This window comes from Rhineura floridana, chromosome 5, assembly GCF_030035675.1.
Source record: "Rhineura floridana isolate rRhiFlo1 chromosome 5, rRhiFlo1.hap2, whole genome shotgun sequence".
NCBI lineage: Eukaryota > Metazoa > Chordata > Lepidosauria > Squamata > Rhineuridae > Rhineura > Rhineura floridana.
This window is the reverse complement of record NC_084484.1, coordinates 96,108,952-96,122,171: the sequence shown is the minus strand read 5'-3', so window position 1 is coordinate 96,122,171 and position 13,220 is coordinate 96,108,952. Positions and strand designations below refer to the sequence as shown.

At 40.3% G+C, this 13,220-nt stretch overlaps 1 protein-coding gene across 3 annotated transcripts in view; it reads right to left on the bottom strand.

Annotated features, from left to right (window-relative positions):
• The window catches only part of PRDM15 (PR/SET domain 15), a 73,841-nt gene that overhangs the window by 21,455 nt on the left and 39,166 nt on the right, over positions 1-13,220 (bottom strand). For all 3 annotated transcript variants that reach the window (XM_061627592.1, XM_061627590.1, XM_061627591.1), the window contains exons 13-19: positions 12,422-12,516; positions 11,460-11,591; positions 10,576-10,710; positions 8,020-8,183; positions 6,572-6,651; positions 5,795-5,914; positions 1,885-2,016 (exon numbers count right to left, since the gene is read on the bottom strand). In XM_061627592.1, coding sequence (XP_061483576.1) covers positions 1,885-2,016; positions 5,795-5,914; positions 6,572-6,651; positions 8,020-8,183; positions 10,576-10,710; positions 11,460-11,591; positions 12,422-12,516 — 858 coding nt within the window. The remainder of the gene's footprint in view (positions 1-1,884; positions 2,017-5,794; positions 5,915-6,571; positions 6,652-8,019; positions 8,184-10,575; positions 10,711-11,459; positions 11,592-12,421; positions 12,517-13,220) is intronic.

Sequence of the window (13,220 nt, the reverse complement as noted above, 5' to 3'; positions counted from 1 at the left end):
TGTATTACAAAAGGCATCTCTTTTATTAATTGTTCCTTCAGGCTCAAAGTTATGCCAGTGCTTGCCAAGCAGCATAGCAATGCTAAACAGAGGGTCAAGTCCAGGTGGTGCTGGGGGATGACTTCTCGACTGCTTGGCACTAATGCTGTGGAATCCTTCAGGGTACTATCTTTTTAATCTTTACATCATGGATGAAGAACCTGGTGCTCTCCAGATGCTGCTGGACTACAACTTCCATCATCCCTAACCACTGGTCATGCTGACTGTGGCTGATGGTAGTCTGAGGTCTCCTGGAGAGCCACAGTTTCTGCACCTGGTTTATGTGAAACTGCTGAGGAGGTAATTTGGGGATTTGGAATAAAGTGTCATCAGTATTCTGACAATATCCAGTTCTATCTCTCTTTTTGATTGGATTCTGGTGAGGTGGCTAGAAACAGCAATGGGCCGGATGCAGGTCAATAAACTGAAAGTTGATCCAGACAAGATTCTGTGGGTAGGTGGTTTGTCTATTAAAGGAGATGGTGCTTTAGGTGGTGTTTCACTCTGCCTAAAGGATCAAGTTGTAGTTTGGAGGTATACTTGATTGATTGATTGATTGATTGGGTTTATTTATATGCCACCTTTCCACAGTGACCTGTGCCCAAAGTGGCTTACAACAAACACTCAAAATACTTGGATCTAGACTGTCACTGGGGGCTCAGGCAGCGTGAATGGCAAGGAGTGGTTTTCATCAACTTTGCCTCTCCTTCACAAATAGAGCCTAGCCACAGTTATACAAACTCTGTTAACATATAAGATTGACTACTGTAACGGGTTTTAAGGATTTGGAAACTTCAGTTAGTTAGATAATGAAACCAGGCTGTTGACTGGGATTGGTTAGTAGGACCATGTCTTGCTGGTACAAAAAGAACATCACTGGCTTTTGGTCCATGTGCTCAATTCAAAGTGCTGATGCTAATTTCCAAAACCCTATACAGCTTGCAACTAGGTACATCTCTTCCTGCTTCACCCACTATCTGAGATAAGGCAAGTGGCAATCAGAGACCACACCTTCTCAGTGGTGGCACCCCATCTGTTGAATTCCCTCCCCAGAGAGGTCCATCTGGCACCAACATTGTTATCTTTCCAGTGCTAGGGAAACACATTTTTATTCTCTTAGAACTCTGGCACAGGTTGGTTCAACAGAAAAAAGTCACACCCCAGAAATCAGTGCAAGTTGTAACAGGAGACTCTTGTAAACACTGATGCCTATGGGCATACAGTATGTCAAGGAAACCTTAAAATTGTACTCAATGAGCCCTTAAAAGTAGAAGTAAAAGTAAAATGGCATTTACTGAGAAAGACTACTTAGCTGCAGTTCTTTCTAGAGTGAAGACTTCAGCTCTTCATTTGTAAACAGTAAGAGTACTATCCCCCTCCACAGTTTACATGTTTCAAAAGTGAAGCCATCTTTCTCCAGCTCCCTGTCTTTATTAGCTATTTCATTCCAGCTAGAAGTTCTAGACAAAATTACTTGGGTGTGTTTGGTCAACCTCCATGGGTGCTCTATACATCTGTATGGCTTCCTCCACAGGAATTCAACAAAGGATCCGGAACTCGTGCCATGGAAAACTGCTGTCTGTGAAAAATATAGCTATGGAAAGTACTAAGGCTGCAACCCGACACACACTTCTCTAGGAGCAAGCAATAGCCTTTAATTCAGCTGTAGTTACTTACATGAATCAGATCAGGGCTATAAGAAGCCCCAATATTATTCATGTAATCTTCACTGTACTTTTTTACTGTAATAAAAAATATCACTGTACTTTTTTACAGTAACAGAAGGTCATTTGCCCCACTGACTTCTAGGCAATTTGGCTTGTAGCTCTTCTCAATGGTGCTCACCTGTATGCCTCTTGTAGTGCTTGAGCATGTTGACTTTCTGTGCAAACTTTCGATGACACTCCATGCATTCATACTCCTTTATCCCTTTATGAAGTTTCATATGGTGGCGCAATGCATGTTTTGTTTTCATGCCTGTAAAGAATAAAGTGAAGGCTTCTGCATGGTCAGGAAGCCCTTTCAACACCCTCTGCTCAAGCAACAGGCAAACGAAAAAACTCCACATGAGAATGTTTTAAGCCAATGACCACCTCTCAGGAAAAAGAAATAAAACGCCTGTTTTGTACCACTTGGCTGAACCATGGTCTATTTTAGAAAACAATTCATACAAAAGGTTCAAGCGACCCATGAAGGAGGGCAATGAAAGATCTCTGAAAGGCTTTCATATGGGAACTAGGCGGCTCAGCATGCATTTGCACGTAAGTTAATTATATAAAGAATTCTGTTCATTTAGCTGTTGTCTTTGAAACCTAGGGTCTAAGAAGTAATTCACAACATTTAAGGCTACTCACGGAATTCAATTAAAGTGGAAAACAGTCATAGAATGGCAAGAGAGCAAAAGGACGTCTGGTTTAATCTCACTGCTGCAAGGCAGGAACAGTCACACACCAAACTGTGCCACCCAGATTACATGTGTATTGCAGAAAGGGCTGGCAGAGCAACAAATTGCAGAAAACTCAAGCGTGCAAATAAGCAAAATAAGGGGAGAATAGAGGGAACTAGATCCCTTTCAGATGTTTTCTTACAAGCAGGCTACAGATGTTTTAAATACAATATTAAAAAATTAATAGTGGGAATCTTAAACCGTCTTGCATGTAGGATGGGGGAGGATAAAAATATTTTGAATTATTCACTGATTAATTAAAATACTTAGAAGCAAGATCCACCAAAGACAATGGGACTTCCTCTGTAGTAACTGTTAAAGATACTTAGGCCTCAAATTCGCACCCAATTCAACCATTATTATTAATATCTACATTTGTATCCCACCCTTACTTCTCAAAGTTCAGGGCAGTGGACATGGTTCCACACTTCTGTTTTATTCTCACAGCCACCTTGTGAATTAGGTTAGGCTAAGAGATAGTGACTTGCCAAGTAAGCTACATAGCTGGGTGGGAATCGGAGCCACAATATTCCCAGTCTTAGTCTGACACTATAATCACCACAACAGAGTTTTTAACTATTTGGGAGACGGTATACAGGCAAATAACACTGTAGGTTAGCAGAAGCTATAACAACTGTGGTGCGCAAGAAGAGTATTTCTACAACCAAATATGAACAGAGTGGTAAGTGAACAGCACATAATTATACAGCCACAAGAGTGGCTGTATACTATAGCCAGTGTGGATTTTTCACATTCCGCAATCTTAAATTGAAAATAACCCCCCATGCCATTCTGATGCTTCCCTTAAGCTCATTTCAAAACAAAAGCTTACAAAACTTATAGTCCTGAACTCAGAAATGCTTGCTTAACAACCCTCTCAATTTTCATGGAGATACACAAAACAGTCAGAAAGAATTGAGAGTTCAAAGTCTAAAGAGAGAGAAAAAAACCCAGACCCCTTTTGGACTTTTTTCTCTCAGAGTTGTCATACTGTTGAAATTCATTAAAAATCAGCCATGTTCACAGAGTACCTGTAATCCTGTTACTGACCTTGCCACATACTCTGACCTTCATCTTCTGCAGTTTAAAAGTCAAAAAAATGCCTGGCTGATTTTTAATGAATTTAAAAATATTTGGCTAGAACCCTATGATAGTGTTGGGCATACTCAGTAAGAACCAACTGTCAGTGTTCTAAAAGCCAGAGTCGCAGCAGCTGGGCTAATCAGGGGGCCACACCAGACTTTGATTTCACTTGAGACAGTCATGGCTTCCCTCAGAGAATCCTAGGAAATGTAGTTTTGAAGGGTACTGAGAGGAGACTCCACCGACAGAGCTCCAGTGGCCAGTGGTTTAACAGTTAGCTGCTCCGACTGAAGTGCTGTGAGGAGAACAGGGCATCTCCTAGCAACTCTCAGCACCCTTCACTAACTACACTTCCCAGGATTCTTTGAGAGAAGCCATGACTGTCCAAAGTGAAATAAAGGCTTGGTGTGGATGTGGTCAGGGACAGCTTTGGTTTAAATTTGGGTGGGAGGCTACATGTGCCTGCTGTAGAATAAAAAGCTGGGGGAAACCCTGAAAAGCAATGATATTGTTCACAATGTTTTCCTTTTGGAAAGGAAAGGGGCTTCCCCTCTGCCCAGTGCCCACCCACCCAATCTCCTCCTCCCCCCCTCCTCCTACCCTCCCTGCACCTCCCCCAGGTCAGTGTTGGACTACAACCTGGGAGACCAGGGTTCGAATCCCCACACAGCCATGAAGCTCACTGGGTGACATTGGGCCAGTCATTACCTCTCAGCCTCAGAGGAAAACAATGGTAAAACCTCCTCTGAATACTGTTTCCCATGATAACCCTATTCATACGGTAGCCATAAGTCGGGATCGACTTGAAGGCAGTCCATTTCCATTTTTAAACATGACTGCACAGAAATAAATCCCATTGAATTCAAAAAGTATGCAAATAATCAAACCCACCCTCTCTTCTCCTCCCTCCTATCCCCGCCCTCTTGCCCCTTCCCTCCTCTCCCCCTCCAACCCCCTCCTCCTCTCCCCCATGGTCAGTTTTACCTAGCTTAAGCATGATTGCACAGGAGTAAATACTGCTGAACTCAATAAGCATGCAAATGATCAAACTTGCCTTCCCCTCCCCCTTCCTTTGCCCCTCCCCCTCCTTCTGCTCTCCTCTCCCAACATGTTACCAAATTCTTCCAAGCTACACAGGAAGTGGATTGGACTGTGAAAGACTAATCCAAATTGTTTGCATTTTTACAAATTTGTAGGGCAGTACAATATCTCAGAGACGAGGTCAGGTCTCCTGTTCCCCTGGTGCATTTACTATAGCTGCCCAATTCCCCAGCTTTTAAAAGTTTGATAGAAATATCTGTGGGCTATAGGTACATTCTTAAAGTACAAGGTTTTTTGCCTATTAGTGAATATATATATATTAATTCCAATCTTTGAGGGGAGAGTGTTGTTGCTTATTAGCCAAAATGGCACCCATGCACAAGGAAGAATCCCAAGATTATAACTGCACCTGAAAGTATGAAAATTATTTAGAAACAAAACATTAAGGGGGGAACAAACAACCCAATGAGGACTCAGCATGTTCAGTGGCCACAGAATGCTGACTATTGGGGGGGTAAGGGTCAGAAAAACGGTTTGGGAGGAGAGGTAAAACAGAATGGAGTGGTTGGGATCTTGAAGAGCAGTGCTCCACATTAACATTTTGTTATGTCCCAGTTGAACCTACTGATCCTGTAGCATATCCAGCAGAGGGGTGAGAATTCATAAGTCATGCATCACCACCAGTGGTAAATTTCCTGCTACATTTTAGGTGCAGTTCTGACACTCCTGATTTATGAATGGAGAAGATCCCAGGTTCAACTCCTGGTATCTTCACATACAACTGGGAATGTCCCATATGAAACTCTGGACAGCTGCTGCAAGGCAGTGTACCCGATACTAAGCTAGACAGACCAACTGTCCGACTCCCTATGCTGTGATCCTAAATGAAACATGTTCACGACTAATGAAGAAAAAAGTACCCCATCCCCACCCTGAGTCACATCATCAGGCCACACATATTGAAGACTCAGGAATCAGATATGCTTTGATCCAGAGCAACTTCCCATGTAAAATTAAACAAAAGTAAGCATCCCAGACTCCTGATCAGTACAAGAGAAATGTAAAATGAATGATTCCAGTAACTTATAAGGAACCTCTCTGATTATCAGTGTAGATTCTACTCTGAAAGAACTGTGTTTTATCATTTAAGAAACCATTACTGAGTATATAAATTGACACCCATACCTTTGCCACATTCCGCACACAAATATTCTCGAATATTATCATGGACCCTCATGTGTTCTTTTAGCATGTCCTTCCTTGCAAACGACTTACCACACTGTTCACAGGCATGACTCTTCACACCTTTAAAGAAATAGAAAAGAAATTGTTATTTTAAGAAATGATGTGGAATGATATAAAAACAGAAAAAGATATAACAAAAGTGGGAAAGAAACCTCTGAATCGCTTTAAGAAAGAGTTGTAAAGTGTGCTTAAGAAGATGCAAATCAAAGAAGTAACAATCAAGCAAAATGAGAGGGGAGGAGATGCACTGAATTGCATCTAGCCTTGGCTTACAGAAGTGGTCAAGAAATGCTTCCTCTTCTAGAGGGAGAGGGCATCCCATCCAGTTGAATGTTTCATCCCTAAGGCAGAGGTGTGTGTCCATGATAAGAACTAGCAGTTTCACCATTCGTCCTTGCCAGGTAGGCAGCAAGCACAGTGTCAAATAACAGAGACAAGGGGAATGTGAGAAGATCCACCCAATGTGCAATGGAGTATACAATGTTTAGCAAATTGCACCTGCTTTATAATCTTCAAGGGCTGCAGCTAATGTAATTATGGACATTTCCCTTATTCTGAGAGATCATTCCCACCCCTCCCCTCTCTCCCACTAGAAAAGGGTATGTTTTGGGGGTTTTCAGTGCAGAATTTTCAGTGCAGAATTTTCTCAATATAGCACAGAATTAAAACAACAACAAAATCTTTGTTATTAAGAGAACAGTAATAAAAGCAGTCTACCTGTATGAATAAGTTTATGCCGTTCTAAATTCCCTATGCTGTTAAAAATCCTTCCACAGATTTCACATGGATGGATATATCTAAAATGGGAAATAAAGATCAGCTAGTGACATCCTTTTTCTAATTAACTGAAAATCTATAATCTCAAAGGTGCACTTTTAACTGAAGAACAAAATTATTTGAAATAGTTCATTAAAAGAGTACCACTGTGTTTTTTACTTGTGCAGAAAGCCTAACTATGTTTCAGTATATTTGTCTATCTAGGTATGAATAGCCCCTGCACAGACGCATGGGTTCAGGAGTTTTTATTTTAAATTTTCTGTGTATACAAAGGAGCACTACTGTATATAGTGCCTAAGGTTTCTTATCTTGTATATGGATTTACAGTTTTAAAAATCTGTTTTACGTATATGCAGTTATATATTAAGAATATTCTATTGACTTACCCATCTAGAGGTATTTAAAAAAGCATCACACCCTCTTTTCTTTTTTCAAAGTAGTGGCTTGATTTGCACATAATGCTAAACAATGGTTTAGTGTTACAAGGAAAAACCACAGTAAATCTTGGGCTTGCCTACTCCCCCCTCCTGTTGTGCACCGGTAAGGAAGAGATCAGAAGCTTCTATTTCAGATTAACCACAGTATAGCATACATCTGAATGCTAAACTATGGTTAAGCTTAACTATGGCTTACTAAAATAACCCAGCTTCTTAAACTATGGCTTGAAGTTGGCTTGTTTCAGCAAGCCATTGTTAAGATTAACAACAGTTTGTGTGGGTTTAGCCACAGCTTGCTATGTTGTCTAATCTAAAACAGAAGTGAAAGCTTCTGCACTCCTCCTCGCTATGGCTCCTTCTCATAATGCTAAACTTTGTTTTAGTTTTTAGTCCATACTACCTCATTGATTCAGCACTTTCTTGTGCTGTGAGTTTTCTTCACAGATTCTTGCTGTACAGGATGTAAACTGGGGCAAAACCAAAGTATGGTCAGGTTCATGCATGTACCCTGGAAGTGGCAACTGCTGTTTCTCATATCTTCTCTCCTAACCCACCTCACACAGAGACATAATCTGAAGTATAGTGTTGTGCTTCCACAGTCATAACATTTTTTCACTAACTATATTCAAGCATTTTCCAACTTCTTCTTTTGCTGCCAGTGTCATTATTAACATGGGGGAGTATCACACTTCAAACCTGCGCCCTCGCCACAGGGTAGCTGCTGCACATGTGTAAATCCACTTGGGAAGTTACTTTCCCAAGGTGAACCCGCTTTAAGTGAGGAAGTGTCATAATTCATCCTTTCCCTCAGACCTGCTTCCTGTTTCCCCACCATTGCTAAAAATAATCCTGCCCCCCATGTTTAGGTCCCATTGAAGTCAATGAGTTTTCCCCATGCACAACTGGCAGGACTGCATCCTTGATTTAGTTTTGTCAGACATATCTCCTTACTTCTGCACATTGGGGTCAGGCAGATTCTCCCGATGAATGACCATGTGCGCATGGTAAGTTGCTTTCAAGGCAAAACGTCTATTGCAGATACTACAGCCATAACCCTTCTCCTTGTGAACTTCCATAATGTGTTTCAAGTACTCTTTTCCTCGGCCAAATGTCAACTGAAGAATGAAACAACAGTGAATGTTGAGGAGATGCAGACACACCTTTAGAAATAATAACCAATTGAATGCAGCTTTCGAATAAACAGCAAGAATAGCCAATAATCAGATACATTCTCTATAGTGAATTGAAGTCTTACCACTGTTTGGAGTTGATGTGATGGCTCAGAATATTCAATTTCTCAGGGAGCAGTCCAACCTCTGTGAGGGAAGGGGCTATTGCTTGTTTGGGTGGGATTAATATCTCATGCAGGGGATAGCTAAGGTCTGCCCTTGGGAGGTAGGGACGAAGATTGTATATCCAAAGATGCTAAAAGAAAAGTGCAGCATAGGCAACTGACTGAGATTTTAGTCAGCTAGTCAATTCTTTAGCTATCAGGTTCTAGAATAATCAACAGAGGGGATGCAGAGGAAACCAGATGCTTATTTCAGGAAACCTTTATGTATACACCTCTATGGAAAATGTAAACACAGACCAAGATTATTAAAAATTTCAGCCAGTTTTTGAAAAGGAGTAAAATGTCTTACAATCACTGATACTTTTATTTTCAGCACTGGATGGCAGCTTCTCACTGCCAAGGGTACAAACAGAAGTCTTCTAAAGTGCTCTCAACTGAGTGTGACTGAGGAAAAAGGAGAATACTACATAACTTAAAGATTGCATTTTTCTCTTTTATTTCTTCTGTCCATAAAAGTACCTGAAGTGTAGACCTCATCTTTCTTCGATAATCAACCAGACTGTTCCTATTTATACCCAATACCACAAGGATGGTATGAAGTGTCAGCCGCGTATCTCACACTTGGCATATAAACAGGCAGGACTCAACACAATCATGAGGAAAGATGGAGCAATTTTAAACAAATGCAAGCATGATCTCCTTCATAATGACGGAAACCTGAGAGATACATTTGACTGATCTGTGCACCTACTGCTTTCATTTTTGTTTTCCCCAAAAAGTAAAGTGCTTAGCTAAAATTGCCTGAAATCAGACTGAGGAAGAGCCCTGCTGGTTCAGGATTCTTTCTCCTGATTTCAGGAGATTCCCTCTCCCCCACCCCACACACACCTACTACAGTCCTATACAATACAGTCCATACTATTTAGGAGGTTCCCCTTTAGAGAGGCTTTTCACAGGTGTGCAGGACTCACAAACAGTGAAGAGAAGTATTTAGTTGTATAAGCTGCCTTTTGCTTGTGCAAACACTGGATATGACCCAAAATCCACTAGAGGTTCAACTGTGAAAAAGAGCCTTTGGCAGGGCTTTTACAACAGGCATACTACTGTGCCTCTTTCTCTCTTCAGGCCCTGCTGCTCCTACTGTCACTCTCCAATCAATGTATTTTGTCTATCCTTGTCCTTACTAAAATATTTCAAGTTCAGGTCTCCCCCTCAAAAATATTGGTTGGAATCCAACATTGCACAACTGGAACACTTTTCTCTTTATCTCCTTCCTGCACACACCCCTAAAATATGCTCTGGAAGGTTCCCCAAGGGAGGGAAGGGTGAAATCCAGTTGCGTAAGTGGAAGTCTGTTCTGCTTGCCCTTGGACAGTGTTGGATACAACCCACTGTAATAAAATGAATGTCTGACTTAACTTCATTTCTTTATTATAGTTATTAATAAACCTATTATGCCAAGCAATAGGTGAAGAGAGTTGATTCAGCTTATCTTGATAATCTAATATTGCATCCATAATGTTACCAGTGGTGGATGCTGATTACTGTGATATTTCCTTTCTCATGTCTGACTCTTGTCTACTTTGGTAATTTTAATTTTGTTGTTGTGGGGAAAAAACAAAGCATGAAAAACAATTAAAAAATTATTTAGAGTGCAAACATTATTTGAAGGGAAGTTGGTGATAAACACAGTTTTTAAAAAAATTAATCCACACTGTGGTGGTGTTTAGAAAACTGCTCCAGATGTCACTGTTTATTTTCTAGAAACAATTTGAAAAAGTGAGAAGAATTTGTCTTCTACCAATACCATACACTGTCTTGTGGGTTAAGGCCCTAGATAAGCTGCCTAACAATCTGCCTCCACGTACAAATGCCCCTGACATGATGGTTGTAATACACATATGGAGATTTCCAATTTGCAACATTTTGTTAATTTCAATGGAGGCAGCACATCTTCATGTGCATGTTCAGATCTCCTCTCTCCACTGAAATGAATGCCATGGCCTGTATGTGGAAGAGCTCCACACGGACACAAGAACAGACACGACTTTCTGGATCAGGGAATGTGGCTGAATACTTTTTTGGATTTATGAGATATTTCATGATTCAACTCTCCCACCCCATTCCCACAATCAGATGTGCTCCTTTTGGGAGGAAGGGTGGTATATAAATTTAATAAATGAATAAATAAAGTTTGAAAGGAGTAAAACTACCTGGCACCTTTTGCAGCTATACTTGTGAGGCTCAGAATCCACACTTTCATCTGAGTTTTCATCATTCTCCTCTGAAGAGATTCCGATTTTGCCAATGAACTCTTCTCTCTGGTGGTCATCCATTATTGCTATGTCCTATGCAGAGTGGTGGGGAAAATTCAAAATTTTGTCTGACCGAAAAATGAAGCTGATGCAACCAATAAGTCGTCCAAAACAGGGAGAAATAACAACCTCGCTTGCCTCTCCAATTTGTGTTAATAACAAAACACAGCCATCCAAACTGGGCTTCTTGTGCTATTGCCTGTTTTTAGATGACCAAGCTTGAACAAAATAACTAAATAATGAAATCCATCTTCCAGCCTACCGGGCCTCGCTGTTTGTTAAGGGTAAAAAAACCAAACCCTTCAAAAACTAAAAATGCAAAAGTATTAAATTCATTTACTCTTTTTTCACAATGATGCATCGTCTTTCAACAGCTGTTAACTATTCTTCATGTTTTATTCATGTTGACTTGAGCGAGAACAGAAAATCTTACCCTTTTCTCCACTCTGCTACTGAGCTCCTCTCTTATTCTAAATCTCATTGCATCCTTGCAGCAACATCTTTTAGGCAGAAATATTATTATTTAATCTGTTATTTGGCTCATAATTCAATCTTAAGGAAAGGTGAAGCAACCAGGGCCACATGACTGATACAGCTCTCCCATGATTTCAAAACTGGCCTTCAGCTTTCATTGCTTAATAAACGAATCTGGGTCCTGCTCCTCCTTTGTACTCTCATTTTTAATGGCTTCCCAGTTCTTCTTGGTTGTTTCCTCTTAACCCTACTGAGTTCTGGTTTTGAATCACATTACACTACACGCTATCAAATATTAAGCATTGTACCTTAAAGTGAACGTGAATATGATCTCTAAGCACATCTACTCTGAAGAATTTACGGCCACAAATCTCACAGGTGTATTTCTTATCTCCATGGGTCAGGAGATGCTTGTTCATATTGCTCCTACATGAAAATATCTGAAGGGGAAGAAAGATGTTGGCAGATTAATTTTAATTTCCTGTCAAATATGAGACATCTAAAGTATCATTGTTCATACTTTAAATTGTCATTAGGTGACATTAATCAAGTTGTGAACTTCTTTCCTGACCAAAGCAGCTAAAAAATGGCCCAACATTTAGACTATGAATTCTAATAGAGAACTACTTATGTCTTTCCATTTTCTCCCCATAACTGCATTTTCAATTCCTTAAAGCCAAGTCTCACAACACTGATTTTATTAAATCTGTTCTCCTGATTTTTGTCATTTTTATAGCAGTTTTAATTTGCAATGTACCATTCAGTGTTTTACTATGATTATGTTTATAATAGCAACATTATGATGTAGATTTTGGCCATTAATTTACCTTTGAACAATCTGAACTAAAGCTGAGAGAAACAGCTTTGCCCTACGACCACTTATTGATGTTATAACTTAGCAAGGATTTGATTCTAGTAGAGTAATCCGATGAATATTAACGTGAGAGTAAGCTCCATTAACTAGTTGGGACTTTCATCCAAATAAAACATGTACAGGATTGCACTGCACATACCTTAATTCTGGGTTCAACACTTTTTCCACTGGCGTAACTGTGGCAGTTCTAAGGAAGGCCACTTCTGTCCCAAACTAATATCTCTACTATCTGTGCTGATCTCATGCCAGTTAGACAGATTGGAGAGTTTGCCACAGTTGCTGTGAGGCTTTCAGGGATTGCAAATTCTGAATTGGTTTGTTAAAGCCATGAAAAACATGCCATGTGAGCAAGCCCCCCAGAGTCTGAAACCAATGTAAGCTAATGAGGAATCCTACCTTTCCACACTCAGGGCACCCGGAAGGCTCTTTCTTATAGCGGACCATGTTCTCTGCACTGTGCTCAAAGTCCTCTCTTTTCACACGCTTCACTCCTTAAGGTAACAGTTCCCACCAAAAAAAGAACAAACAAAAAATAAACCATGCTTCTTATTTCTTTGCATATGAATAATGCGCACCATAATCAAGATTACAACAATGCATGAAAATGATCGTAATAAGTGCTGTTTAATTTTAGGTCTGCACATAAATGTACAGATTGGATTGAGAGGAAGTGCCTTGCCTAAGGCCATACACTGACTTTCATGGGTGTGTAGGAATCTGAATTTGGCTCTCTTGCATGCAATTTATTTTGTCAGTTTATTGCATTTGTATCTCAACTTTTTCCTTTAAGGAGCTCAAGGCACAGTATATGGTCCTGCCTCTGCCATTTTATCCTCACAACAATCCTGCGCGAGGGACTGGCCAAAGGTCACCCAGTGAGTTTTATAGTTGACTGGGGATTGGAACCTGGATTTCCCTGGCCCTAGTCCAAAGCTGTAACCTCCTATTCCATTGCAGCACATTGACTGGATCAATTATTGTGGCTCAGTTATGTAGACTGTTATGACTCTTCACTGTAGAACAATTACTTACCTATGAATATTAATATGCAGGGGAAAAGTTCTTGGCTGAAGCAAGTCTTGTAGGATTTTTATAGAAGTTGTAAGGATAAAAATTAACCAGTTCTTACACCATACTGAAAATATATTATAAGTTTTAAATCTTTAACTTATAGCTTTTAGAACATGCAAGGCTA